The sequence below is a fragment of the Falco punctatus genome, assembly GCF_963210335.1.
Source record: "Falco punctatus genome assembly, chromosome: 2".
Lineage (NCBI taxonomy): Eukaryota > Metazoa > Chordata > Aves > Falconiformes > Falconidae > Falco > Falco punctatus.
This window is the reverse complement of record NC_137581.1, coordinates 122154217-122176917: the sequence shown is the minus strand read 5'-3', so window position 1 is coordinate 122176917 and position 22701 is coordinate 122154217. Positions and strand designations below refer to the sequence as shown.

At 45.2% G+C, this 22701-nt stretch overlaps 2 protein-coding genes across 23 annotated transcripts in view; one reads left to right on the top strand and one right to left on the bottom strand.

Annotated features, from left to right (window-relative positions):
* Positions 1-17126, top strand: part of ST3GAL6 (ST3 beta-galactoside alpha-2,3-sialyltransferase 6) — a 48802-nt gene extending 31676 nt beyond the window's left edge. For all 16 annotated transcript variants that reach the window (XM_080375992.1, XM_080375996.1, XM_080375995.1 and 13 more), the window contains 5 exons: positions 3839-3934; positions 5985-6171; positions 7226-7363; positions 10852-11004; positions 12681-17126. In XM_080375992.1, the coding sequence (XP_080232118.1) occupies positions 3839-3934; positions 5985-6171; positions 7226-7363; positions 10852-11004; positions 12681-12761 (655 nt within the window). In that variant the 3' untranslated portion in view covers positions 12762-17126. The remainder of the gene's footprint in view (positions 1-3838; positions 3935-5984; positions 6172-7225; positions 7364-10851; positions 11005-12680) is intronic.
* Positions 15464-22701, bottom strand: part of COL8A1 (collagen type VIII alpha 1 chain) — a 101114-nt gene continuing 93876 nt past the window's right edge. For all 7 annotated transcript variants that reach the window (XM_080375973.1, XM_080375977.1, XM_080375976.1 and 4 more), the window contains one exon: positions 15464-21877. In XM_080375973.1, the coding sequence (XP_080232099.1) occupies positions 19971-21877 (1907 nt within the window). In that variant the 3' untranslated portion in view covers positions 15464-19970. The remainder of the gene's footprint in view (positions 21878-22701) is intronic.

Here is a 22701-nt window from a genome sequence, read left to right as displayed (position 1 = left end):
AGCAGTTATTGCAGCTGAGGTCTTAATATTTTTCACTTTCATTGGTATTGAAGCTGGTGCTTGTAAGCCAGACCTCCAGACTTTTCAGTCTGTTATGTTTCACTTACAGCACACCTTATGTTGGTTAAGGACATCTGAATTTATTTCTCTTCTTGCCAATTTATTGACTTGGAGAAAGCGTGAGTGTTTAGGGTTTTAATATGAAAACATTAAGAAAAAGGAAACTTCTAACAAATGGGGTTGGTAAAATACCTGGAAGTAACAGTCTGCTGAAAACCAGTGTGTTGATTTCTGCAATCTATGGTAAGTACAGGTCAGGTCAGCTTGTTTAAATAACATTGAATACAGTCCAGCCTTGCTACATATTCTTTATCTCCATTTCATGTGTCTGTTTCCTATGATATTATGTTCTGGTTTTTACTCTAGCATAAACAGTTTTCCTCCTCACTTATCCCTGTTGGCGGAATCTGTGCTACTGTGTACGTAGACCTGTGATTATAATGGGACACACTTGAATGAGGGGAGGGAGCACGGGTGAAGGGAGGTGGCGGTTCAGAAATGGCACACTTGTGCCAGACTTCCTGTTTGAGTTGGCCCACTTCAACTTCCTGAGATTGACAGAGATTAAAAGCTGATCCAGTTTGTTCGACTGTATTTATGACTGTATTAATGTACAGTTCATCATGAGTATTTGATCTGCTTGTGGACTTTATCCATTTAAAAAGCTCACATACCAATGTTAGATGTTTTAGTAGTTATTTGAAGTCAGCTGCCAACTTTGGTTTTGAGTATGCATGTCATTAAGGGCACTGGAGTTTGAAAGCTTAAACTTCAAATTTCACTCATTTTTTCCATCCAAGTAGTATTGCTCAACTCGGCCATGAACCGAGATCTGGTCTGCTTCTGTCTGTAAGAGGGAAGGAGGAGTTCAGATGTGATGTGGAGAGCAGCTACCTAGCTTCTGTAACTGCACGAACCTCAGCTGCCCTTCTCTAAAGTAATGTTTTATTTTGCTGCCCCTGCCTGGAGTGTGTCCTGCAACATCACAACTGCAGAGTGCAGAGAGGAGAAACCAAAGAGCTCTTCAGTTTTATATCAGAGTGGAAGGCATTACTTCAGTAGTTAGGGTTTGACATAGTGAAGAAACTTCTGAAATCAGCTTCTGCAAAAAACTGGAAGGTATGTAGTAAGGAATCGGTTGAAGTTCATCTACAGGGGACAGAACATGCAGTGCCTCCTCAAAGTAACATTTTGGTCAGAAGAATACAAATCACTTGTAATGGATTTAACATCATTTTTGGAGATTCATACCAAGTAATGAGTGTTTGTGCATGGTGCATCAGTCACTGCCAAACCAGGGTGTCCAGCAAACATCAGGGATGGATGCTCTAGCTAGGAGGTACCACCAGGAGTTGGAGTATGGGTAGCAGCCTAAGATTTGTATTGTGGTGATGAGGTTTGTACCTCAGTTACCTAGCTGTGTCCGTGATGGAGAATTCAGAGATCTGAGGTGACTGAAGCTTTCAGTGACTCAGAGGCATGTAAACAACAGGAAAATGTCATACAACCAAGTACTAATTCTGCACTCCCCTCCCGCCCCCACCCCGCCCCCCTGATTCCACCTTCATCATTTACTGATCATGTTTTTGTTCAGTTTGCCTTTTTCCTCCCTGTTTCTCCTTGCTGTTGCTTCTCTGTAGTGCAGGATCTTGCTCTGAGCTCAGTGATACAGTTTGCGAGTAATGAACTGTAATTCAGGAAAAGGGTAACTTCTGCTCCCTTCCTCCCACTGCAGATTTTGCAAGAGGCACATATGTTCATCACTCTGCTGTCTCAGGATATCTTAAAAGAGGTTGAAAAATTAATTTGAAAATGAATAGACTGAAGCAGTCCTGGAGTAGAGAGGGAAGGGTTTTATGGGCGTAGAGGGAATGGGCATACTGAGGGCAGGAAGATGTAACAGGTTTTCACTCTTCTGATCTCTGAGGTGTTGAGTCATGTGGTTCTGTGGCATTAGCTGGAAATCTTTTTATGAATGCTTGGCTTCTACTAAGCTGCTCAGGAAACGCTAGAGAAAGGTGTGCTAGCTCTTTCTATGTCACCCCTCCCAGAGTTGCTGCATTTAGCAGCACTATTCTTATACATATATATATATACACACATATATAAACATTTTTGAAGGGTGCTCCCTCTGTAGATGTGCCCCTAGAGCAGCTGGTGAAAAGGTGCCATCCCAGCATCTCATTTGAAATGCAGTGCTTTTTACATTGCCATTTATTCTCACTTCACCTTTTCTGTAAGCAGGTTTTCAGAGTTGTGTTGAAGCCCCTATCCCCCACGCAGTACAGCATAGCTGCATTGACAGTTCTGTAGGAAATACAGGGAACTCCTTTGTACATTGAGGTGTTGGTCAGTCGTGGCTAGAACAGGCTGTTTTCGTTGATGTTGAATAATAACTCTTGGCTGAAAAAACAGGTTGGACTATGTGAGGAGCGAGATATTGATTAGTCTGCATAAACTGCTACACTGGGCATTTAACACAGATTGTAGTATTCTTTGGGACGCAGTCCTGGGGTCTCCTACATTAAGAAATGACATTGAGCCTTTTTCTTATTTGAAGAACTCTGTGGGAGTGCTCACTGGGAGGTGGCTTATCCTCAGTAATCTGTGAGCCTGTTTGCGTATGACGAAAATACTAGCATTTTTATTTTGCCAACATTCCTGTGGCAACAAGGCTTTGCTCTAAATAAAGAAGCATTTTTACAATTAAAAATGATGTGCTTGTTTCTGTAAGGGGGAATTTGCAATCTTATACATTGGATGTAAACCTTCCCAAAATTTCTTGAGTAAAAAGCCTGTCTGTGCCTGTCTTTTTTTTTTTTTTTTTTTTTTTTTCTTTTTAAGCAAAGCACACATTTTACTAGCCTTCAAATAAAGTAGTAGAGAGCAAATGATAAACTTAGAAAATCTGGGATAACTTGGAAAATCTTACCATTAGAATTTCGTAAGTTTAGCATTTGCATAATATCTTCTTTGAGTGCTTTTTAACTCTAAATATATTCTAAATTCAAAGGAATTACTATTTTGATTGGATGTAGTATAAGATTAATTTGTAGCTCACTTTTATATACTTAATGCTTTCTAATATGAATCTAATCATATGAGAATGCAACTTTTAATCAGGCATGTCCTTCTGTATGTCATAACAGCATGCACTTCATGTGTTTAAACATGTTTAGACAGCACTTTCTAAGTGGGAGAAAAATCAACATGATTATATTCATTTGAAGAACCATCATGTGTCATTGGGCTAAGGTTTTTCACAGGTATAATTCGGAGGCCTCTGAGGTAAATTGTGAAACTAGATCTTGCTGCTTTAGCTTATGTTTCAGATCTTTAGAGCTGTGGAGTGCGATATTGCAGAAGCCCCTTAATTTGAGTTAGTTTTTCCAGATGTACTCTATCCTCGTTGCGTACCCCCAGACTGGGATAAGAGTGAAGCTTTGTAGAAGATAATTTCTCTAATGGCACCCACATCACCAGCTGGTTAGATGATCTTCAGCAGCAAACCACCAGAAAGAGGACCTGTATGAAAACAGTTTTACATGAGAGAGAAGCCATTTCCTGACTTTAGCAGTCCCTGAAATAATGCAGCTCTGTTTTTTTTGAAAGCAGCCTTAGTGTGTGATACAGGATTGAGACTGCTGTGTAAGGGCCAAGCAGTGTAAAAGATACAGCACCGCAGTTAGTAAATAAGCCAGCTAAATGCAAATATATCATTAATAACAGTATAAAGTAGGGGAAGTTGTGCATATTACAAGTTCTGTTTGTTCCACAGTATTGCCTGTCGACGGTGTGTTGTGGTCGGTAATGGAGGAGTGCTTCGAAATAAGACGTTAGGAGAGAAAATTGACTCTTATGACGTGATAATAAGGTAAATGCTATCTCATTTTGTATACATGGAAAGAATTAAACTTTTCAGCCAATAGCTTTGGAGTTCAGTTATTATACAAATGAAAATGTTTTGCTTATTCTGTCGCAGCCTTCATTTAAAAAATTTTAGGAAAAATGGATCAGTGTGTTGTTATTACACAGATGGGTTGATACAGGGGAGGAATGATCACTGGGTGTCAGCCCGTCTCATGCACAGGTACACACGTATGAGATGCTGCTATCGAGGTGGGTCCAAGCGTGTGGCAGGCTGGAGCCCTGGACTGCCCTTGCTGTGAGCCAGCGTCCCAGGCTGTCTTTACCTTCCACACCACCTCTGTGCTGGCACGTGGGTTGCTTGGGGTGGATTGAAGATAAAGCTTATGCTGGGAAGTCCATCTTAAGGTATGTGTCTGCTGGAGGCTGGTGGTGATGCCTGCCTCTTTCTCAAGCATCTTAGTTCATATTGGAAGTTTGAGATGCCTTGACCTAGCAGAGGGTGCTGGGATCTGAAGAAGAGACATATCTGGACTAGAGGAAACTGAGGAAGTGCTCAGGGAGGAAGAGGCAAAGGGAGGGGGGAAGCTCAAATGCCAAACAAACTGAAAATGGACTATTTGACTCATCAGAATTTTCTGCACATTAAGAAGATGATAAATTAGTTTCTTCTTTGCAGGAACTGAGATGGTAAATGATTAAACAGCCCTTCTGCCTGTTAGGTACCCAGTCAGATACTGTGACTGAACCCTCTTTCACTAAAACCTTTGAGCTGCCGTTTGTCTGCTTCAACATGGCATTGAACAAAATCTCATTTTTGTTACTTTGTCATCAATCCTAATGCTCATTTTAGTAATAATGTTTCAGTCTTAAAGCCCTACCATAAAAAGTTGTATACAAAGCCTGGGGTTTGATATGCATTTGAAAATGTACTGATGAGGTGGAAATGAATACATGCAATTCTTCAGTTGTAGCTCTTCTCATAAACTTAACTATAGGAAGATACTACCCCTGTTCTTGGAAAACTTTACTTGCCTGGCAGCTTTGTGCTTTGCCAAAAAAAAACCATGTTGCACTTACTTTGACTGTAGTGTAATGATGCAAAGAAGCTCCATGGATTATTTGTAAGCTATTTCAAGTATTTGGGCTCTTTGTAGATCTATCTACTCTTCTTTAAACGGAAATCTGCATATAGACTGATGTCACAGAATTTAAAGATGGCTCTAAATTCAAAACTGTTTCAGAAATACAGTATACATTTGTTTACTGTGAATGAACAAAGAGGTGGTGTTTGCATTCTGTACTTAATGACAACTTCTGATGAAACTTGGAAATACTCCCTGCATCAAAAGCAGCATGACTCCTATGCTAAGCAGTCAGCCACATTGGCAGGAATGGAGATACACAGGCTGCCTGAATTCTCTGAAGAATATGCAGCACACCTACCAAGCAAAAACTCCAAAATAGAGACTTAAACACAGCCCCTCTTAACACCTCAGAACAGACAGACCTGACTCACCTGCTCACTGGTTATTAATCTTGCATACCAAAGCAGTGTCAGCTGTGCAAGCAATAGTTTAAAAAAAAAAAAAAAGGGGGTGGGGGTGGGTGGGTAGCATGACTGAACCACCACCCCGCACAAACAAACAAAAAGCAAACGCAGCAATGTGTCAGAATCAGGTACACAGTCATGATCCCTATTCATGTATGCTGTAGACAGTGAAGAGTATTAAAACATTTTTTAATTGCCTCCTGTATGGCTTGGATAATCTAGCAGCATGAATGGAGCGATGGGTAATTTTCCAAGCCAGGTAATCTTGGTCTTCTCCAGTTTCTGTGTTTGAGCCAAACCTTGACCAAGTTCCCATATGTGCTTGATCCCTCTGAGTTAAGAGGGTGAGTGCACCTGATAATTGCTCATCTGCTATGTAATGTGATAAGTAAGTGCTGGGGCATTAAACGCCCCTGTCCCGCAGACTAACGTGTGTGCTAGGCACCGTGCAGGACAGGCATGGGTGCGGTGGTCACTGCCATCTCTGTGTCTCTGTCCCCTGCAGAATGAATAATGGCCCTGTTATAGGGTACGAAGAGGATGTTGGGCGGAGGACGACTTTTCGCCTTTCTTACCCGGAATCCATCTTCTCTGATCCAATCCACTATGACCCTAATACAACGGTTGTTCTTATTGTCTTCAAACCACGTGACTTGAAATGGCTTTGGGAGATACTAGGTGGTCAGAAAATAGTGAGTTCAATGATTCACGCGCTTTGGCTCAGCTTTCCACATACCTCTCATGTGAAATACCTGTTCTGCTTTTAACCTTAGCTCTCCTAGCTGTGGGGAGCACTGGATCTCCTAGTTAGTCTGCTTGGTGTCCCTTTCCTGTAAATGCTTCTGTCCTCTCTCACACATGTTTCATCAGTTCCTCACCCCAAAGCAGTTTTCCTCCTGGAAATACCTTTTTATCCTCTTCATAGCACGGTTCCATATTCTGATGTGCATGCTCCAGCTGTTTCCCGGATTATTTCATCCTGTATTTTTACTGGAATTATGGAATAATGTTGCAATGGACCTCTGCCTTGGAGATCTTTAGTCCAAAACCTTGTTGAAAGAAAGCAGGGCCAAATTCAAAGCCATACCAGGTTCTCAGGGCGTCACCCAGGCAAATTTTGAGTATTTCCAAGGCTATTTCTGCAGCCTTTGTTGTAGTGCTGTACCACCCTCACAGGAAAGAACTTCTCATCCTTTCACTGTGTGTCTTTCTCAGAGGCTGGTGCTTTTTGTAAACCCCTCCTAGACACCTGAAGACGGGCTGAACAAAGCCAGTCTCCTCAGACCCTTCTTGCTGGCTGTGTGCTCTGGCCCCTTGTCTGTTGTAGTGGCCTTCAGCTGAACTTGCCCTGATTTGATACTCTCTTGCACAGGGGGGAGCCTGAGACAGTATTTGTGAGATTGCAGAAAGACACAATGCAAAACAGTCAGTAATTATTTCTGTCTACCTGTTCCCTGTGCTCTGGTGGCCAAGGGCACAGCGAGTGCGTGCTTGCCTCCGGGGCAGGCTGCTGCTGTGTGGGGTGTCCCTCGGGGATCTTTCTGCAAAGCTGTTTCCCAGCCAGCCAGCCCCAACTTCTGCTACTGCAGTGGGTTATCCTATTGCAGGAGCACAATTTGGCACACATTTTGGCTGAACATCTTCCTCAATCTCCTGTCCTTAGATTTTTTTACTCTGAGAGTTGCTACAAAACCAAAATCAACTGTTTATTGCCATTAAAAATGTGTGTTTACTTGCCTGTTACAGAGTGCTAAAGGCTTTTGGAAGAAACCAGCTCTGAACATGATTTACAGGTCTGGTCAAATCAGGATCCTTGATCCCAGCATCACCAGAAAAGCGGCTTATGAATGGCTTCATTTCCCAATAAGGTTTCCCAAGAAGGAGGTAGGCTTTTTTCTTCTGTGCCTTTTAGTTTTGTACAATCAAATGTGTACTTAGAGGTAATTATCTCTTTATTATAGTGGACTGTGTTAGGACATCTTTTAGGTTCACATTACAGCAGTTTGCATTTAGATGGTGCTCAAAAGAGATGGGAAAATGGAATCTGGAAAGAGTGTGTGTAGCCTTGTATGGCCAAAGTCTCTTTTTATTTTTATAGATTCTATAATTAGTATTAAATGAGACTTTATGCGGACAGATGTAATGTTGTGAAATTGGAACATGGCAGATCCAAAGAGCCTCTAGAAATATTAAGGAGTCTTGAGTTATTAAATATAGCATGTGTTACAGTTTTTCTTAAAAAAAGACAACTAAAAAATGCAACACAAATCAACAAACCAAAAGACATACACCCCCTGCCCCCCCAAAAAAACCCAACAACAAACCCTGAAACAAAAAATACCCCCACACCAAACAAAAACCACCAACAACCTATAATGCTAATGCTGCTGCAGTTTCACTGTGCTGGGGGTGGTAGGGACTGGGAAGGATACAGGATGTTCCAGCCCTGCACTAATGACATATGTCTAGCAGCATTCTTGTGCTTACTGGTTTGATGCCAAGCATCATAGTGAGTTAACCGACAATTTGGACATAAAAATACATTCTAACTGTCAGTTTATGACTGAAGAATGTTTCTGATGAAAGGTAAGGCTTCAGGCTGGAGACCTCCCTTGTGCAGTCAGGGCTCACCAGGTGCTGTTTAGCACCAGTATGGTTCCCTGGGGTCACATAGTTGCGCAGAACTGCTTTGTGGGGATCAGCCACAACTGACACGTGTGGAAGTGTTTGACAGTCACTGTGGAGTATCTGCCACAACTTTTTTTCTGGCTTAATCTTTCGAATATTTGAGGGAGTTACGGGTTTTGTGCATTTGAGAGGTTTTGTGTCTGGTTTTGTTTTGGTTTTTTTTTTTACCCCTTTCTTTTTGAGCCTATAGGTGGCTTTTTACTCCTGTGCTAACTCCCAAACTGGAATCCTCAGTTTGTCTGTGTGCTTGCCAGGGCTCTGTGGCATTCCAGCCCTTCAGCCAAGGGTGCAAGGGTGGGAAGAAAGCAGCATAGCAGTTGGGCGTCTGGCTGTCTCCTGAAGGGCCACAGAACATCTGTGGTCTCCATGGCTCCAGAAATACCTCCTGTCTTGCCTTGTGCTCCCCCCTCAGTGGGAGTAAAAGTAAGACCAGCACCATCAATAATGAGCCAGAGATGGGCACAGTGCCCTGGAACTGGTGCAAAGGCACAGGCCCCCCGTGGCTCTGGGCAGCCTGTGTGCCCACCGCTCCTCTGCCGTGTGCTGGGCACCCCTGCCCGGAGCTGGGGGCAGAGTGTGTTTGTGCTGGGAGTCCCCTGCCACCACCTCCCAGTCCCACTTGCTCTGCCCCAGGGGTTTTGCAGCCCATCGTCCCTGGTGGCAGCCACGGTCAGGCTCGGGCATGCTGTCCCCCATCTGGGCGGCAGTGCAGGCCGTGCCCGGTACAGCTCGGCTAAGCTGCAGGCTGTGCCCCGGGGGTTCCCGCTGGCAGGACCCGCTCGGGGAGCCCCCTGCCCCTCAGCCCTCTGCCCCGTAGCTTGTCCCCGGTGGGGCTGGGGCTGCGGCTGCCTCCGCTGCCCTTGTGCTCCAGCCCCCTCTGCCTGCAGGAGACACTGAAGACCGTGGTTGCTTTCTCTGCCGTCTCGGCCAGTTCCACGTTCCCCAGCGAGCCTTCCTGCGGCTCTGTCGGCAGCGCGGTGGTGGCGGGCAGAGCCAGGAGGAGCTGCCTCGCAGTCGGGTGCGCTGCCCCTGCCCCAGCAGCACCCAGGGCAGAAGGTGCTGCCGAGTCTTCCGTGTCTGTGCCTGTTCCCGTTAAATGCGAATGGCTGAGCAAGTTTTCATTACAGGCCAGAGGATATCTGGATGTCGTTGGGTGCTAGCGTGATAATATATTTTTAAAATAGCGTTGCTTTTTTTGAGTATATTCTTTTAAGGTGAACTTTGATAGCCAAAGGTAAACAGAGCTAGTTGCAACCTGTGATATCCCTGATATTTCAAAATAGCACTAATCCTGACCTGTAGCATTCCTGCCATGATTTGCAACAGAGTCATCACTAAGTTGATGGTATTGGGTTCCCAGGGCAGAAAGTTATTTTGCTAACTGGCAAAAGCCCTGGGCAGTAGTGTGCATTGTAAGCCGGTGTTATTTCTAGAGTACTCAGAGTTGTATAAAGGTTCAAAAAAATTCTACGTAAAAGGTGATAGTTCAGTTCTGTGACTTTTATTAGTCTTACAGACCTGACATTGGTAACTATTTGCTGGGGATTTGTTCCTTTATCATATGATACAAATAAGTATTTTTCTGTATCACCGAGTGCATCTGCCTTCGGTGTGTAGAGAGCTGTCCAGTACTGCTTTGCCTGCTTCATTTCCAGAGGCAAATGAACCTGATCCTTGGGTAAGAGCTCAAGAAGGCATGTGATTTTGTGCTCAGTTTGAAGTTTGATCAGAGCTACTTAAAGTGTGTAGTTCACTTGGTCTCTGAGAAAATTCTTGTTTTAGCTAAGAAGGGCATTAGTGCCGGAAGGTTTTGTTCATTTTTGGGGACGCTCTTTTCCCCACAGCTTCATCTGTTGGTCTTATGAAATTCACTTCTCTCTGCAAACTGTGCTTCATGTGCTTCCCCGATCATTGTAGCCACTGCTGGTGCTAACAGTCACCTACTTTGTCACAAGACAGGGTAGGTGGTTGCAGGGAGTTGTTCTGTGCTCTTGTAAGAAATGCTTATTTTCACTTAGGTGCTCTTGATTTTTCCCAGTTAAAACCTGTTTATGACCTGCTCTTGGTATTTTACATTGCATTTACCTCTGAGCTATCTCACTGTAGGGAGGAATAAGCAATTTCATCTAGTTTCTTTTCTTCTAATGGAAATAAGCAGGAACTTCCCTGCATTGAAAAAAGTTCAAATGCAACCAAATTTATGTAGCATTCGTTCTTTTTTAGTTTGATGTTACAAAGATTTGAGGCATGTCATGTTGTTCTGTTTGATGATGGAGATCCAGACGAGACATTTCTGAACACATCCGATGGTTCAGTCAAATCTGATGGGGTGAAATGGCCCCCGATATATTGAAGCCTGACCAGTTTCATGAAAGTAGGTTGCTAAGCACAGTAATGGGGAGACCTTCCTGATGCCTATGCAGAGGGAAGGGCTACGGTGTGGGCTCCGCTCTCACTAGAAACAAGAGAATCCCAGGCAAGGCCAACGAGGCAGACACCCCAGTCACAGAAAACCTGCGGGCATTACCTTGCTCCTTATGAGACATGAGGGGATCAAACTACAAAACCAAACATCTGTAGAAGAGCCAAGCTGTCTGATTTCTGCTGTTTTCACTATTGGGTTTGCTGTTCTCGTCAAGCTGCCAGTTTTTTCTGTATGTGTGTTCTTTTGTGTTTTGTTTTAGAAACCCAAGCATCCAACAACGGGGCTAATTGCCATTACACTAGCATTTCACATATGCCATGAAGTTCACCTGGCAGGCTTCAAGTACGACTTCACTGACAGAAACAGTTCTTTGCACTACTATGGCAATGACACGATGTCTCAGATGATGCAGGTGAGAAACGCTTGTTTCTGCTGAGAGAAATATAGCTGGTAACTGGGGAAGACAAGTCAATATAGATAGTTGTGTGCTGCAGGTCACTAAAGCCTCCTGTCTTCTCCCGGATCAGGTGCTCATGGGTTAACACTGCTTGAATCTCTTCATCTCTGCTTTATGTTTCTTAAAAATGTGGACAATGACATTCCTTATGCTGCGCCATATTCTGCAACGTCTCTGTGATATACACCCATCTGTATGTTCTGTTTTGCTTTGCTGGCATTAGCCTTAGGCTGCGCAGCTCTTTTTCATAGCGGTGTATTTGCTAGCACTGTCAGAACACTAATAGCTTTGTTCTTGTTTGCATTCTTCTTTTTTTCCTTGGCACCTACTTGCGCAGTTTGTCATAGCTGCCAAACTTAGAGAACGAACAGCAAAAGGAAATGGAAGGAGTTAAGACCTACAAACTTGCAGTTAGGAGAAGAACTGAATTTCAGAAATTGAAAGCAGAAAAGGAAAGCAGCTCTTGGAGGGGGTTAGGAAGAGAAGGAACTGCTTCCAGGAGGGGCAAATCTGCCACTCGCCAGGAGAGGGAGAGCAGGAGGCTGGGATCAGGGATGCCTTCTGCTCCCTCCTGCTTTGCTACAGCCACATCTCCGTTTTCTTACATGCCTCAGCTCTTGTCTTCAGCTCTGTACTCGGAGCAACTCAATCTCAGACCTTTACCTCAGTGTGAACAGTTTTCTCTTCCGTGTGCGTGCCCAGTGTGTGTGGGGGCATTTTCTCTCCCCTCCCTTTGCTGAAGGGGAAGGACAGGACCAATCCCATAGGAGCGCCTCATGTCTCTCTGAGGGCTCCTAGGTGCCTGCTGGCTCTGAGAAAATTTCCCTCTGGCACTGAACTCACCTTCGTTTTGGGGCTCCTGTCTGCCTGTGCTTTTTTGCAGTTTATACCAAGCTTGGATAAGGTTGATCACTAGTTGAATAGACATCTGTAAGTTTCCTAAAATCTTGGAATTTTAAAAATCAACTAAACAAAAACCTTATCATCAATTCTTTACTGGCATGAAGTTGCAAACATTACACTTCAAATGCTGCATAACAGATTATACATATATATTATATTAATTTTAATTGACTGGATTCAGTGTCCAAGATTGTCAGTAAACTTCCCTTGTGCTGTCCACCACTAACCTCAGTGGTCTCTTGTGTATCCAGGATCTGGATACAGTACAGAAGATGGGTTGGTTTTGGCTTGTTGAAACTGATTGTCAAAATGCATCTGATTAACAAATACCTGACATCTGCTTTTCAAGAGCTGGCACTGAGCTTTGAGAATTAGTCATTTTCTGATGGCTTGTGCTGTAAGTGTAGTTACGCAGCTGTTACCACTAAGCACTGGGAGGAGTTGGGGGAAGTGGTTATGGAACGACTTCTGTGAGACCACTTCTCACCCATTCTTGCCACTGAAGGATTATCCCTTTTGGTTTGTATCCTAATGGAAAGTCTAATCTAGTTTTGAGCAAGTCACTCACCTGTTTCCTTGGGAGATTGTGCTACAGTATTTGCTAAGAAGTCTTTTCCCCAGAGCTTTCCTTCTCTTAGCACTTCCAAGTATTACAGGTAATTAAAAGGTAAGAACAATCAAGTGTAATTTGAATTATTTGTTTTTATTATTCCCTCACATCTCTTTAGAATGAATACCACAACATCAATGCTGAGCAGAAATTTCTGAAGAAGCTTATAGACAAGAACTTTGTGGTCAATTTGACGTGAAAGCTGAATGGAAAATAAGAAGAACAATCACTATTTTCAAGAGTTGAAAAATTTTATTTTTATATGATGTTTTTATATTTTAAGTGCAGCATAACTGTTTACTCTTTAAAAGGAGCACAGAAACCTCACCAAGGCAGAAGCTTCTTCTAAGCCTGAGGGTGACTACTGCAAATAAGTTAACATTTTCTGTGAAGCTATTTAATAATGAGAAAACCATGGAACGTTCAGCTGAAAGTATTGGGAATATATAAAAATGTGATGCACATCACTTATTTATCAGCAAGAACTCTTTCCAAATGATTACTTGTCTGGAATACTTTTGTTTCTGATGTTGTCCTCCAAAAGAGTTACACTGTCAAGAGACTGAGGCAACCAGAGTTTAATTAGTAGATGGGTATTGAGTCTCGAATGTCTGTCCTATAGTATGAAAATGACTTTAAAACGATGCCTATAAATTGTTACTGTGTGCTTGGGAGAGGGGGGAACACAGAGAGTGTACAGGTTTTGGCCTGCCCTGCTGCTGAGGAGAGGACATCCATCTTCGGCAAAGAAGCCGCAGCTTCTGCACTGGCCATTGACTTGGAACTGCTGTCTGCCTTTGCCAAAGGTGAAGACCCTTTGGTCTGACTTGTGGAGATGCTGATGCTGACAATGCTCGTGTTGTACCCAGTTTATGGAAAATCATGCTCCCTGTGCTGTGTGCCCAGTAAATTTTACAGTTGGTGACGTGACTTAGAAAAGAGGGAGTATGAAGACTGAAGAGTTGTCCTAACTATCTGCCTGTCAGCTGCTTCCCCCAAACCACAACAGAAACGTGAGGGAACTTACTCTGGATTTTAATTGAAACATTTAATGGGACGTCTGTGTTTCCTGTATCAGTTTGTCTTAGACGAGCCTGTTGAATAAATCTGCCTGGGAACACCCTTGACAACTGTCAAAGAACAGCTACTAATACACTGTTCCAATTCTCTCATAGGGTGTGCGTATATATGTTTTTCTTTCTTGTGGCAGATTTGCTTGAAGATCTTGTGGTTATCTTAATCACACCTAAACAAAGTACAGATAAGTCCCCTAAAAAAAAATAATAATTTCAAGTTGGTAGAAAAACCTTTGCTGCTTTTTAAAAAAAAATCATGGAGAGTTTTAATACCTTTAGAAGCAGTGCAAACAATTACAATATGAATACAAACCTCTAGCAGGTCAAGAGTGTGGTATTTGTGTTTTCAGAAGCTGAGGATTACAAGAGTACTGAAGACAGTTTCTTTGCTGCAGCAACGTAGAGGAATAAGCATTGAAGTGACCAGAGAGTCATCTTTTTTTCTTTCCTGTTTCTCTTGTGGAGTGCAATAGGTATTTACAAAAAAACACCTTCCCGCAGTTCTCATCCCTGTCTTTAGCTCCTTGGCTCTGCCATTTGGGAGTTAGTGAGGGCAGTGTGGTTTGGAGGGGGAGCCACAGCTGAAGGGGAGGAAGCTTGGGTCTTCACCTAGTAACTCCTGAGCCTTGGTCTGTTTCAAGCAGATTGGACATACCTGAAATAATTCCGGATGTCATAAAAATCTATGGCAGGGGGTGGGGAAGGACCCCAATGTGTCTCTAGCAAGAGACAGGCTGTGCCACGGTGTCCTGCCAGCTGGACGTGTGTCCCTTGGGCCTGGCTGCCACAGGTGATGATCAGGGGGTGGCCCCTTGTCCAGTGGTGCACGGGGTGGCTGGCGGGTGCTGGGGCGACGACTGGGGGGAATGGGAGTCCTGGGGCACCAGAGCAGGTGGCTCTGGTGGTGGAAATGGAGGAAACCACAATTTCTTCACCAGGTGGCAGAAAGGGCTCTGACTCAATTATTTGTGCTTCCTTTTTTATCTTTTTCTGTGTTTTTTTTGTTTGTTTGTTTGTTTTTTTTAACCATGTACATTTCTGAGGCCTTTGCTTAAAAATCTGAATTTGGACAGGTGGGGTTTTGCGTCAGTAAACAGCGACACTACTGTCTTTGTTTCTACCAGCATATATTTCTCATTGTTTCTGTTAATTAAAAAGGTTTGTTCGTGATTCTGCAGCCCCAGACCTGCAGTGATTTAAACTACTGACAATAGTAATTCCACGTGAAAAAAAAGCTGAGATAAGGCTTTCCGCACAGGTCGCAGTGTCAGCCGAGCTTTCTTTGTGTCGAAGTGCTTGGTAGATCTCAGACTCTGTTGAGAGCAGAGCCAGGCAGAAGTGGAGGGCTGCTGCTTCCCCCTCGGAACTCTGTGGTAGCTCCCAGCCCCCTGGCTCTGCCATGGGCTGCCACTACAGGTCCGGCTGCATCCCTGTAACATGTCACAATGTGCTGGCCATGAGGACTTTTTTCCAGGAAATCCGTTGAATTTGCCCTGTCCTCACAGTGCCTGGTTCTTGTGAATGGTGCAGGCTGCTTCCCTCTGCTTCTCCACCCCTGTCCTTGGTGGCAGGAGGTCAATAGGGAGCTCTGCTTTAAAGGATGTAGTTATTTTCTCTGCTTTATTTCCTCTCCAGAGATACTCTTCCCACTAACCTAAACTGATTCCTTCTAATTTTCCTAGGAGGTTTTCTGCTTTTACTGGGGGGAGGGGGGAGTCGATTTATTCTGCTACGGTTAGAATCTAAACAAAATAATTGGAAAAAGGGTTTCACAGGAAATAAATTATGCCCCCTGAAGTCCTTTTACTTAAAATGGACTCCTTTATTTTCTTTTTTTCTTTTTTTTTCCTACCACATCAGCTTTTTTAGTCTCTCTAAGATCCCCAAGATATTTTTTTAATCTATATAACATGTTTGGTATTCTTAGTGCATTTAATATGCTATCTACAAGCATTTATACCTATTGGCTGCACGTTTTTATTTCTTCTTAATAAGCTTCCCTGATGGCTGACTTGTTTCTGAAATTAAGTGGTATTCTCAGGGGCATTTTCCCACCACCTATGTGCTTCTGCAGGGATGTTAAGTCCGTATATGCCAAGGTTACTGTCCCAGGGTGACTGAGTAACGTTTAGAGCTGACCTGTTCACTTGGGACTGAGCCAAGGGCTGAACCTTGGGCACTACTTGTTGGTTTGGTTTTTTTGGTTTTTTTTCTTGAAAGCATGGCTTGCAGGTCCATCGCTTTTCTCTTCAATAATAAGCAGCGACCCAAGTGATTCATTCCCTCCCCCACCCCCCTCAATGTTTTAGTAGGATTCTGCTTCATCACTTGCTTCACACAGTCATTTCCAGTTCTCTGCTTTAAGGACCGGTATTGCTTTTACACTAACTTCATGCAGCCAAGAATACCTGCAGGTAGTATGATTTTCAGTGATCAGCCCACAGATTGGTGTCCATTCTGTCTGGGCACACATTTTCACAGGTGTTTTGCAATACCAAAGACTTGCCTTGGGACTTTCTGAAAAAAGCAATAATGCAAAGTCCAGATACTTAGATCTCTTTTCTGAGAGTGAGCTGCTATTAAGATTTTCTGCCATTCCTGAAAGTGAAATCTACACTTAAACTTCCCTTTAAAAGCTACCCAATTTTTTTAATCACAGCAGTAGTGAAGCTGCCGATTTTGAATCCCAGGGTGCTGCCAGCTTTATTTCCATGTCTGGTAATGGTGTAACTATATAGGTAACCAGTGTCTCCAGTCAATATTTTTCCTGTATCAATTGCAAAGTCAGGTGATCTCATCCCTTCTTCCCCTGTCCTGTTCTCCAGCAGCCTGGTGAATTTCAAGACAGCAGCATCTTACAGCAAAGGTGCTCCTGCATTTTTATCTGCTGCCCCTTTCAAAAAGCTGCACCACCAGAAAGACCCGGCTCTAAGGTACCACAGTATGCACAGAACAGGCAGGATGACATGCATCAGCTGAAAGCTCTGTTTGGCTCTGACTTCTGATGGGGTTTTCTTGTTTGTTTTTTGGTTGGGGAAATTACTTTTCCCTCTGCTATAATAACTAAGGGAAGCACTAACATACGACTCAGAAGGTCACAGACTGTTGCACTGAATAGGAATCTGAGAGTGCTTAAGAGATACTACTAAATGATACTTTCAGTGACTGTATTGGTGGTGGTATAGAAACAGTAATAATTAGTGTGTGGTACCTCTTGTTTCCTATGTCACATTTTCCGTTTTAACAATGCCCTGGGAGGTAGTATAAATACCTTAACTTTTAAGTGGAGTCTGATTTTTAAGGATGTAGGAAGTTAACATCTGGTTTTGGGATTGGTAAATACATATTTTATTTGCCACTAGTCTTAAGTTTTATATGCCTTTAAAGTGCCAGCTGTATTTTGAAAACATTCTTACAGTTGTTTCAAGTGAAATTTTGAATGCTACAAATGAAAAGAGATTATATTCCTGTGAATAAATTGTGTTAAAGACTGTGTCCTCAGGCTTATTTTTTGCAGTGTCAGCGCTGGGGTGGGGGGGGAGCATGCCCAGCCCCACCCCGCCCCATAGTTAATGGTGTGTAAAGTACACTCAGTGTTGTCAGATTCAGTATTGAATTTCAGAATAAACTTTGGTGCTTAACAGAGCAAACTGAAAATAATTAGGCTGAGCTGTACTGCAGGTGGAGTTTACTCTAGGCTGAGTCAAAGCAAAGCTGGGACATAGTTTTGGTGGGTTAAGATCAGGTTTTTCATGGTTAATTTTTCATGCTTGTCTTATTGGGGACTTTCAGGGGAATGCTAAAATAAGATATTTGATGAAGAAGATGGTGTATGACAGAAGACTTTACATAGGAAGTGAGGGATGTCAATTGTGAGACTTTGCTCATGTTTTGGTGTTCTCTTTGTGCAGTAAAAATGAGAAGCTGGGAAGTGGGGAGCTGCTTAGTCAGCGGCTTCAGGGAGTCTTAAGAGATCTCGAGAGAGATTACCTGATGCAAGTAGGTATGCAATGCATTTATTCTAGTGTTGACTGTGTAGGAGTTTGGCAGCTTGGAGGAAATGCCTGTGAGGTGAGATGGGGGGGGTCCACACTGTGAGTTATAATTTACACCCCACTATGGAGCCACAGTTGAATAGTGATGTAGATCAGTGACAATTACGTGCAGCTTTCACACTAGGTTTTTGCTGCAGGTGAAAAAAGGGGGAGGAATGAGAAAGGCTGTTTTCAGATCACAGAGACAGCCAGGGAGGTGGTGTGCATCTCGCAGCCTGGGCAGCCCGCTCTGACTTTGTAGGCGAGCGCAACCCCTTTGCAGCGCGCCTCTGTGATGTCTGATTTCTTGGCTTCCCACGCGCTGCCCCTCTGCCTTGTCAAGCTGCAGTCCTGCGTTGGCTTGTGCTGAGCAGGCGCCCACCGCTGCAGGAGCCCCTTGTTCTGCGCATCCTCCCCAGCCACACTCCCACTAAATGTGACGCTGGGGCAGCATGTGCACGCCAGTGGCTTAGGGCAGGTTTTGCCAGTAGAGGGGATCTAAAGAAAAGGGGATCTCTCTCCTGACCCCCCTTTCCTTTCTTCTTCTTTTATTTTTGCTTTTCCGTTTTCACATCAGGCTGTCTGGTTTCTGTGAGTCCTCGTGGTCCGATACATGAATTCAGTGGGTTGAATGTTCCTTCCTGCAGTTCTGCTGAATGAAGACAGGTTTTGTTGTTTTTTAGGATATTTAATAAGATATTTTTTTCAAATCAGTACAAAAATTTTAAATACAAAATTATTTGCTTTTGACATTTCATACATTCTGGAACATACTGAAGTCACCACTGCCTGGTAAACTGTCTGTCTGTTCCTGCCACCGTTCCATAACATTTCTGAGATAAAGCACCACATTATATCACTGGAGTCCTTAGTCAATGTTAGACTGCATTAAACTCTGCATTTAAATAATGGTAATGCCAGTTAAATCCAATCTTAGTTCTGCATGAAAAATCTAGTTCATTTTTGAATCAAAAAGCAGTAGCGTTAGCTAAAGACATTGAAGAAGTGGTGAGTATTGAACTCTTTCAACTAGCATAACAGTGTGTGATGTGCAGCACCGCACAGGGAACCACAGCAAAGTACAGTGCCCTTTGCGAATGAATACGTTTGAGCTGAGATTAGCACCATTGATGAACAGACAACTCTTGCAGAGAAGTTGCTTTCCTCATGTAGAGGAAAGATTGAGGCCTGCAGGTTCTCCTTGAGAATTGGTAACACATAAATAAGGATTGGAAATTGGCATTTATATAAAATTACATTCTCGGATAAATCTGCATGATCAGTCTTGCTGGTTGATCTCGAACAACAAATCAGTTAATTAGCAAATAGAGCTACTTCTGCTTTGCCTAGTCATTGAAGAGTAAACTGATTTAACTTTTGCTGAGTGGCAGAATAGATGCCTCTTCTGACAAGCCAAAGAGATGCAGGTTCTTAGCATGAACACAGAAATCCAAGCAGATTTATACCACCTTGCTGTAATGCCATGTGTTGGCCAAAACATCTCAATCATGTGGCACAAAGGAAAAGCGGAGCCCATCATTTTTGTCTCTGATCTACCTCTACTTCAACCTCACAAATGCAGATGGAGACTTTTCAGAGTGCTGTGGCATTTGGAGGTGAACCCTGTGCCTGCTGGAGTCAGCAGCCACCTTCTGGGTCCAGTGACTGCTGGAGAAGCCTGGCAGGGAATAGTTATACAATCAGTGCTCCTTTTCTATCATAAATAAGTTGTACAGGAAGAACGCACACCTGCAGGAATATTTTTAAGGAGGGGGAGGGAAATAAAGGTCTCCAGCTAAGAGAACCTTTGCTTGTCAGTCAAAAAAACCAAAGAAAAACCCACCCAAACAAATACAAAGCCACTCAAGTTTTTCCATGTAATTTGACACTGACCTACTCTGGTTTAAGTCACTGGATTTCATCTCATAACTATGATCAATGCAACAGTCAAATATGCAGCAGGAACGAGTGATGTACACTGATTTGAACCTTAGTATTGAATTATTGTGAAGGAAATGAAGTAAGCATGGCATCACAGAAATATATAATGTACAGCTAATATGTACCCCTTGGGTGCAAAACGACTGTTTACGAACCGGATACACATCTTTAGCTATGTTCACCTCACTTTTTTTTTTTTTTTTTTATAACTAGCTGTGCATAATGTTAAACTTTGTCATTTATTTTTTTTGTACAAGATGGTCCAAAACTGTCATAAAATGCATCTTTCATGGTATAAAAGTTTGAAGCAGAGAAGAAAGGTTTTGATTGTGTGTGTGTGTGTGTCTGGTTTTTGTTTTACATGGGATACAATAAGTATCCTGAAAAAGATGAATGAACGTACTGCCCGGCATAGAGTCCTGCAGCCTGCTCAGATGGCATTTGAACATAAACCTTGTCTCCATGCATCAGCTGGACAACGGCGCTGCCTGAAGCCTGGTCCAGAAAGCCCTTCTTGTACTCATCGTAGGTGTACATCAGTGGCTCGTTGTTCTTGAACAATGCCACCCAGACGCTGGCCCCTTTACAGTGGACGTGGTAGGCAAAGTAGTAGACACCGGGGATTTCGCAGGTGAAGATCCCTGTCTGGGGGTTGTAGTTCTGCCGGCCGTTGTAGAGGAGCTTGTCAAACTTCACGGGCACCCCAACCCGGGGGAAGGGGGTGAGGAGCTCTGCTGTGAACGCAGGCATCTCATAGATGGCACCGCCAGCCTTGCCCTTCTTGCCCATGTAGCCGTAGGGGGGCTTGACGCCATCGATCCCTGGCCCCACCTCAGGCATGTACTGTCCCACGGCCGGCGGAGTGGGTGGGATGATGACTGGGGGACCTGGGGGCCCAGGGGGGCCGGGTGGCCCCTGAAGCCCCGGCTGGCCAGGGGGACCCAGTGCCCCGGGCTTCCCTGGGGGTCCCTGCAGCCCCACGGCACCAGGCTTGCCCACACCGGGGAAGCCAGGGGGTCCAGGCAGGCCGGGCTCCCCCTTCGCCCCTGGCAGTCCTGGGGGGCCGATGGGACCGCTGGGTCCTGCGATGCCTGGGATGCCTGAGGGGCCCTGAAGCCCCTGGGCGCCAGGGAGCCCCGGCTCACCCTTCGGCCCCACCAGCCCTGGGACGCCTGGCATCCCCGGCAAGCCTTTGTGTCCGGCCTCCCCCTTGGGCCCAGTGGGGCCTGGCAGCCCGCGCAGCCCGGGGGCCCCCACTTCCCCAGGAAAGCCCGGCTTTCCCGGAAAGCCCTGCAGGCCGGGTTCGCCCTTGGGGCCAACAGGTCCCGGTGGCCCCACGGCACCACCCTCTCCTTTGGGTCCTGGGAAGCCAGCAGCCCCTGGGGGGCCCATGACGCCCGGCAGTCCCGGCTGACCCGGCTCCCCCGGCGGACCCCCCATGCCAGGTGGCCCAGCGTGCCCCTTCTCACCCTTCGGCCCCAGGGGGCCAGGCAGGCCACCCACACCACGCTCACCCTTGGGGCCAGGGAAGCCTGGCTTCCCCACGCCAGGGAGGCCAGGGGGCCCCGGCAGGCCCGGTAGGCCCTGCTCCCCTTTACCACCCGGGAAGCCTGGCTGGCCGGGGATGCCGTCCTGGCCGGGTTTGCCGACGCCAGGCAGGCCAGGAGGGCCTTGGATCCCGGGGGCCCCCGGGGGCCCCTGCAGTCCCAGCTCTCCCGGGGGCCCAGGTTTGCCCAGGGGTCCCTGCGGGCCTGGGAAGCCGACCATGCCCGGCTTGCCGACCCCCGGCAGTCCCACGGGGCCGGGGGGGCCGGGTAGCCCAGGCAGGCCCTTCAGTCCTGGCAGACCCGGAATCCCGATGCCCTTCTCCCCTTTTGGCCCTGGGATCCCGGGGGCTCCCGGGGGCCCCTTCATCCCGGGCTCACCCTTCGGCCCCGGCTGTCCCTGCAGCCCCGGAGCACCTGCTTTCCCTATGCCTGGCAGCCCGTGAGGCCCTGGCGGTCCTTGTGGCCCGGGTATCCCCATAGGCCCGACCTCCCCCTTCGGCCCCATCTCCCCTCTTGGCCCCGGGGGGCCCATGACCCCTGGTTTCCCTGGCATCCCTGGCAAACCTGGCTTCCCAATTCCTGGATATCCTTGTGGGCCTGGTTTTCCTTTGGCTCCAGGCACACCATGACCCGGTAATCCTGGTGGCCCCGGCGGCCCTCTTGGTCCAGGCTCACCAGGGGGACCTTGCTCGCCCCTCAGACTACGCATGGGCATTTCTGGGTTGGGAAGAAGAGAAAAAGAAAAAAGAAAAAGAGGAGGGGGAGAGAGAAAAGGTGATTGCAGCTACATCCTTTGAGAAATACAAAGGTTGTTCTGACCAGAGTGTGCTTGTTATGGTGCCTCTTGGTTATGTGGCAGGCAGGAGGCAGAGGTGGCTGTGACTTACAGGCTGGTGTTTGGAATGGAGAAGATTTTGTGTACCCAAAACTTGTGTGCATGTTTCTACTTCCACAAAATAATTATTTTGCATCATATTTGCTTATTTTTTGCTATGCAAAAGCTACTTGCACTTTGCTAGTGTTTTCCACCTATACAATCAACCAGCAAAATCTGCTTTTTGTCCCATATTGCTGTAGAGTAATCTACTTTTAAGAGTTTTTGCAGGAAACAGAAGCTGCTTTGTGCTGTAGGAGGAGTTCTGGTATAAAAGTGCTTTTGTTGGAGGGGCTTGCACTAGCAAGATCAATTAATGATTGGCTCAATAAGAAGTTTGTACACAGATGTGATGGCATTTTCACCAAGGCTTTGGTTCCCATCATTACTGGAAACCTACAGCCTTACCCAGTGTTGCTAAGCTCCCACAGGTTTTTGGCATAGCCATGTCTAATTAGAGCTCTTCTAAACACTTCACAAAAATGTTTTTATTGTCCAAACCCACATTTTCATGTATGTGACCACTTAGCATTGCAGGTCAGGGTGAGGGAGTTGCCACATGAGAGTGGTTGTGCCCGGGGGTGGTTGCTTTTCAAGTTGCAGGTGCTTTGTGTTAAGTGGCAAATCTGCTTCTCTACAGCTCTAAAATGGAAAGAGAAGTGAGAGG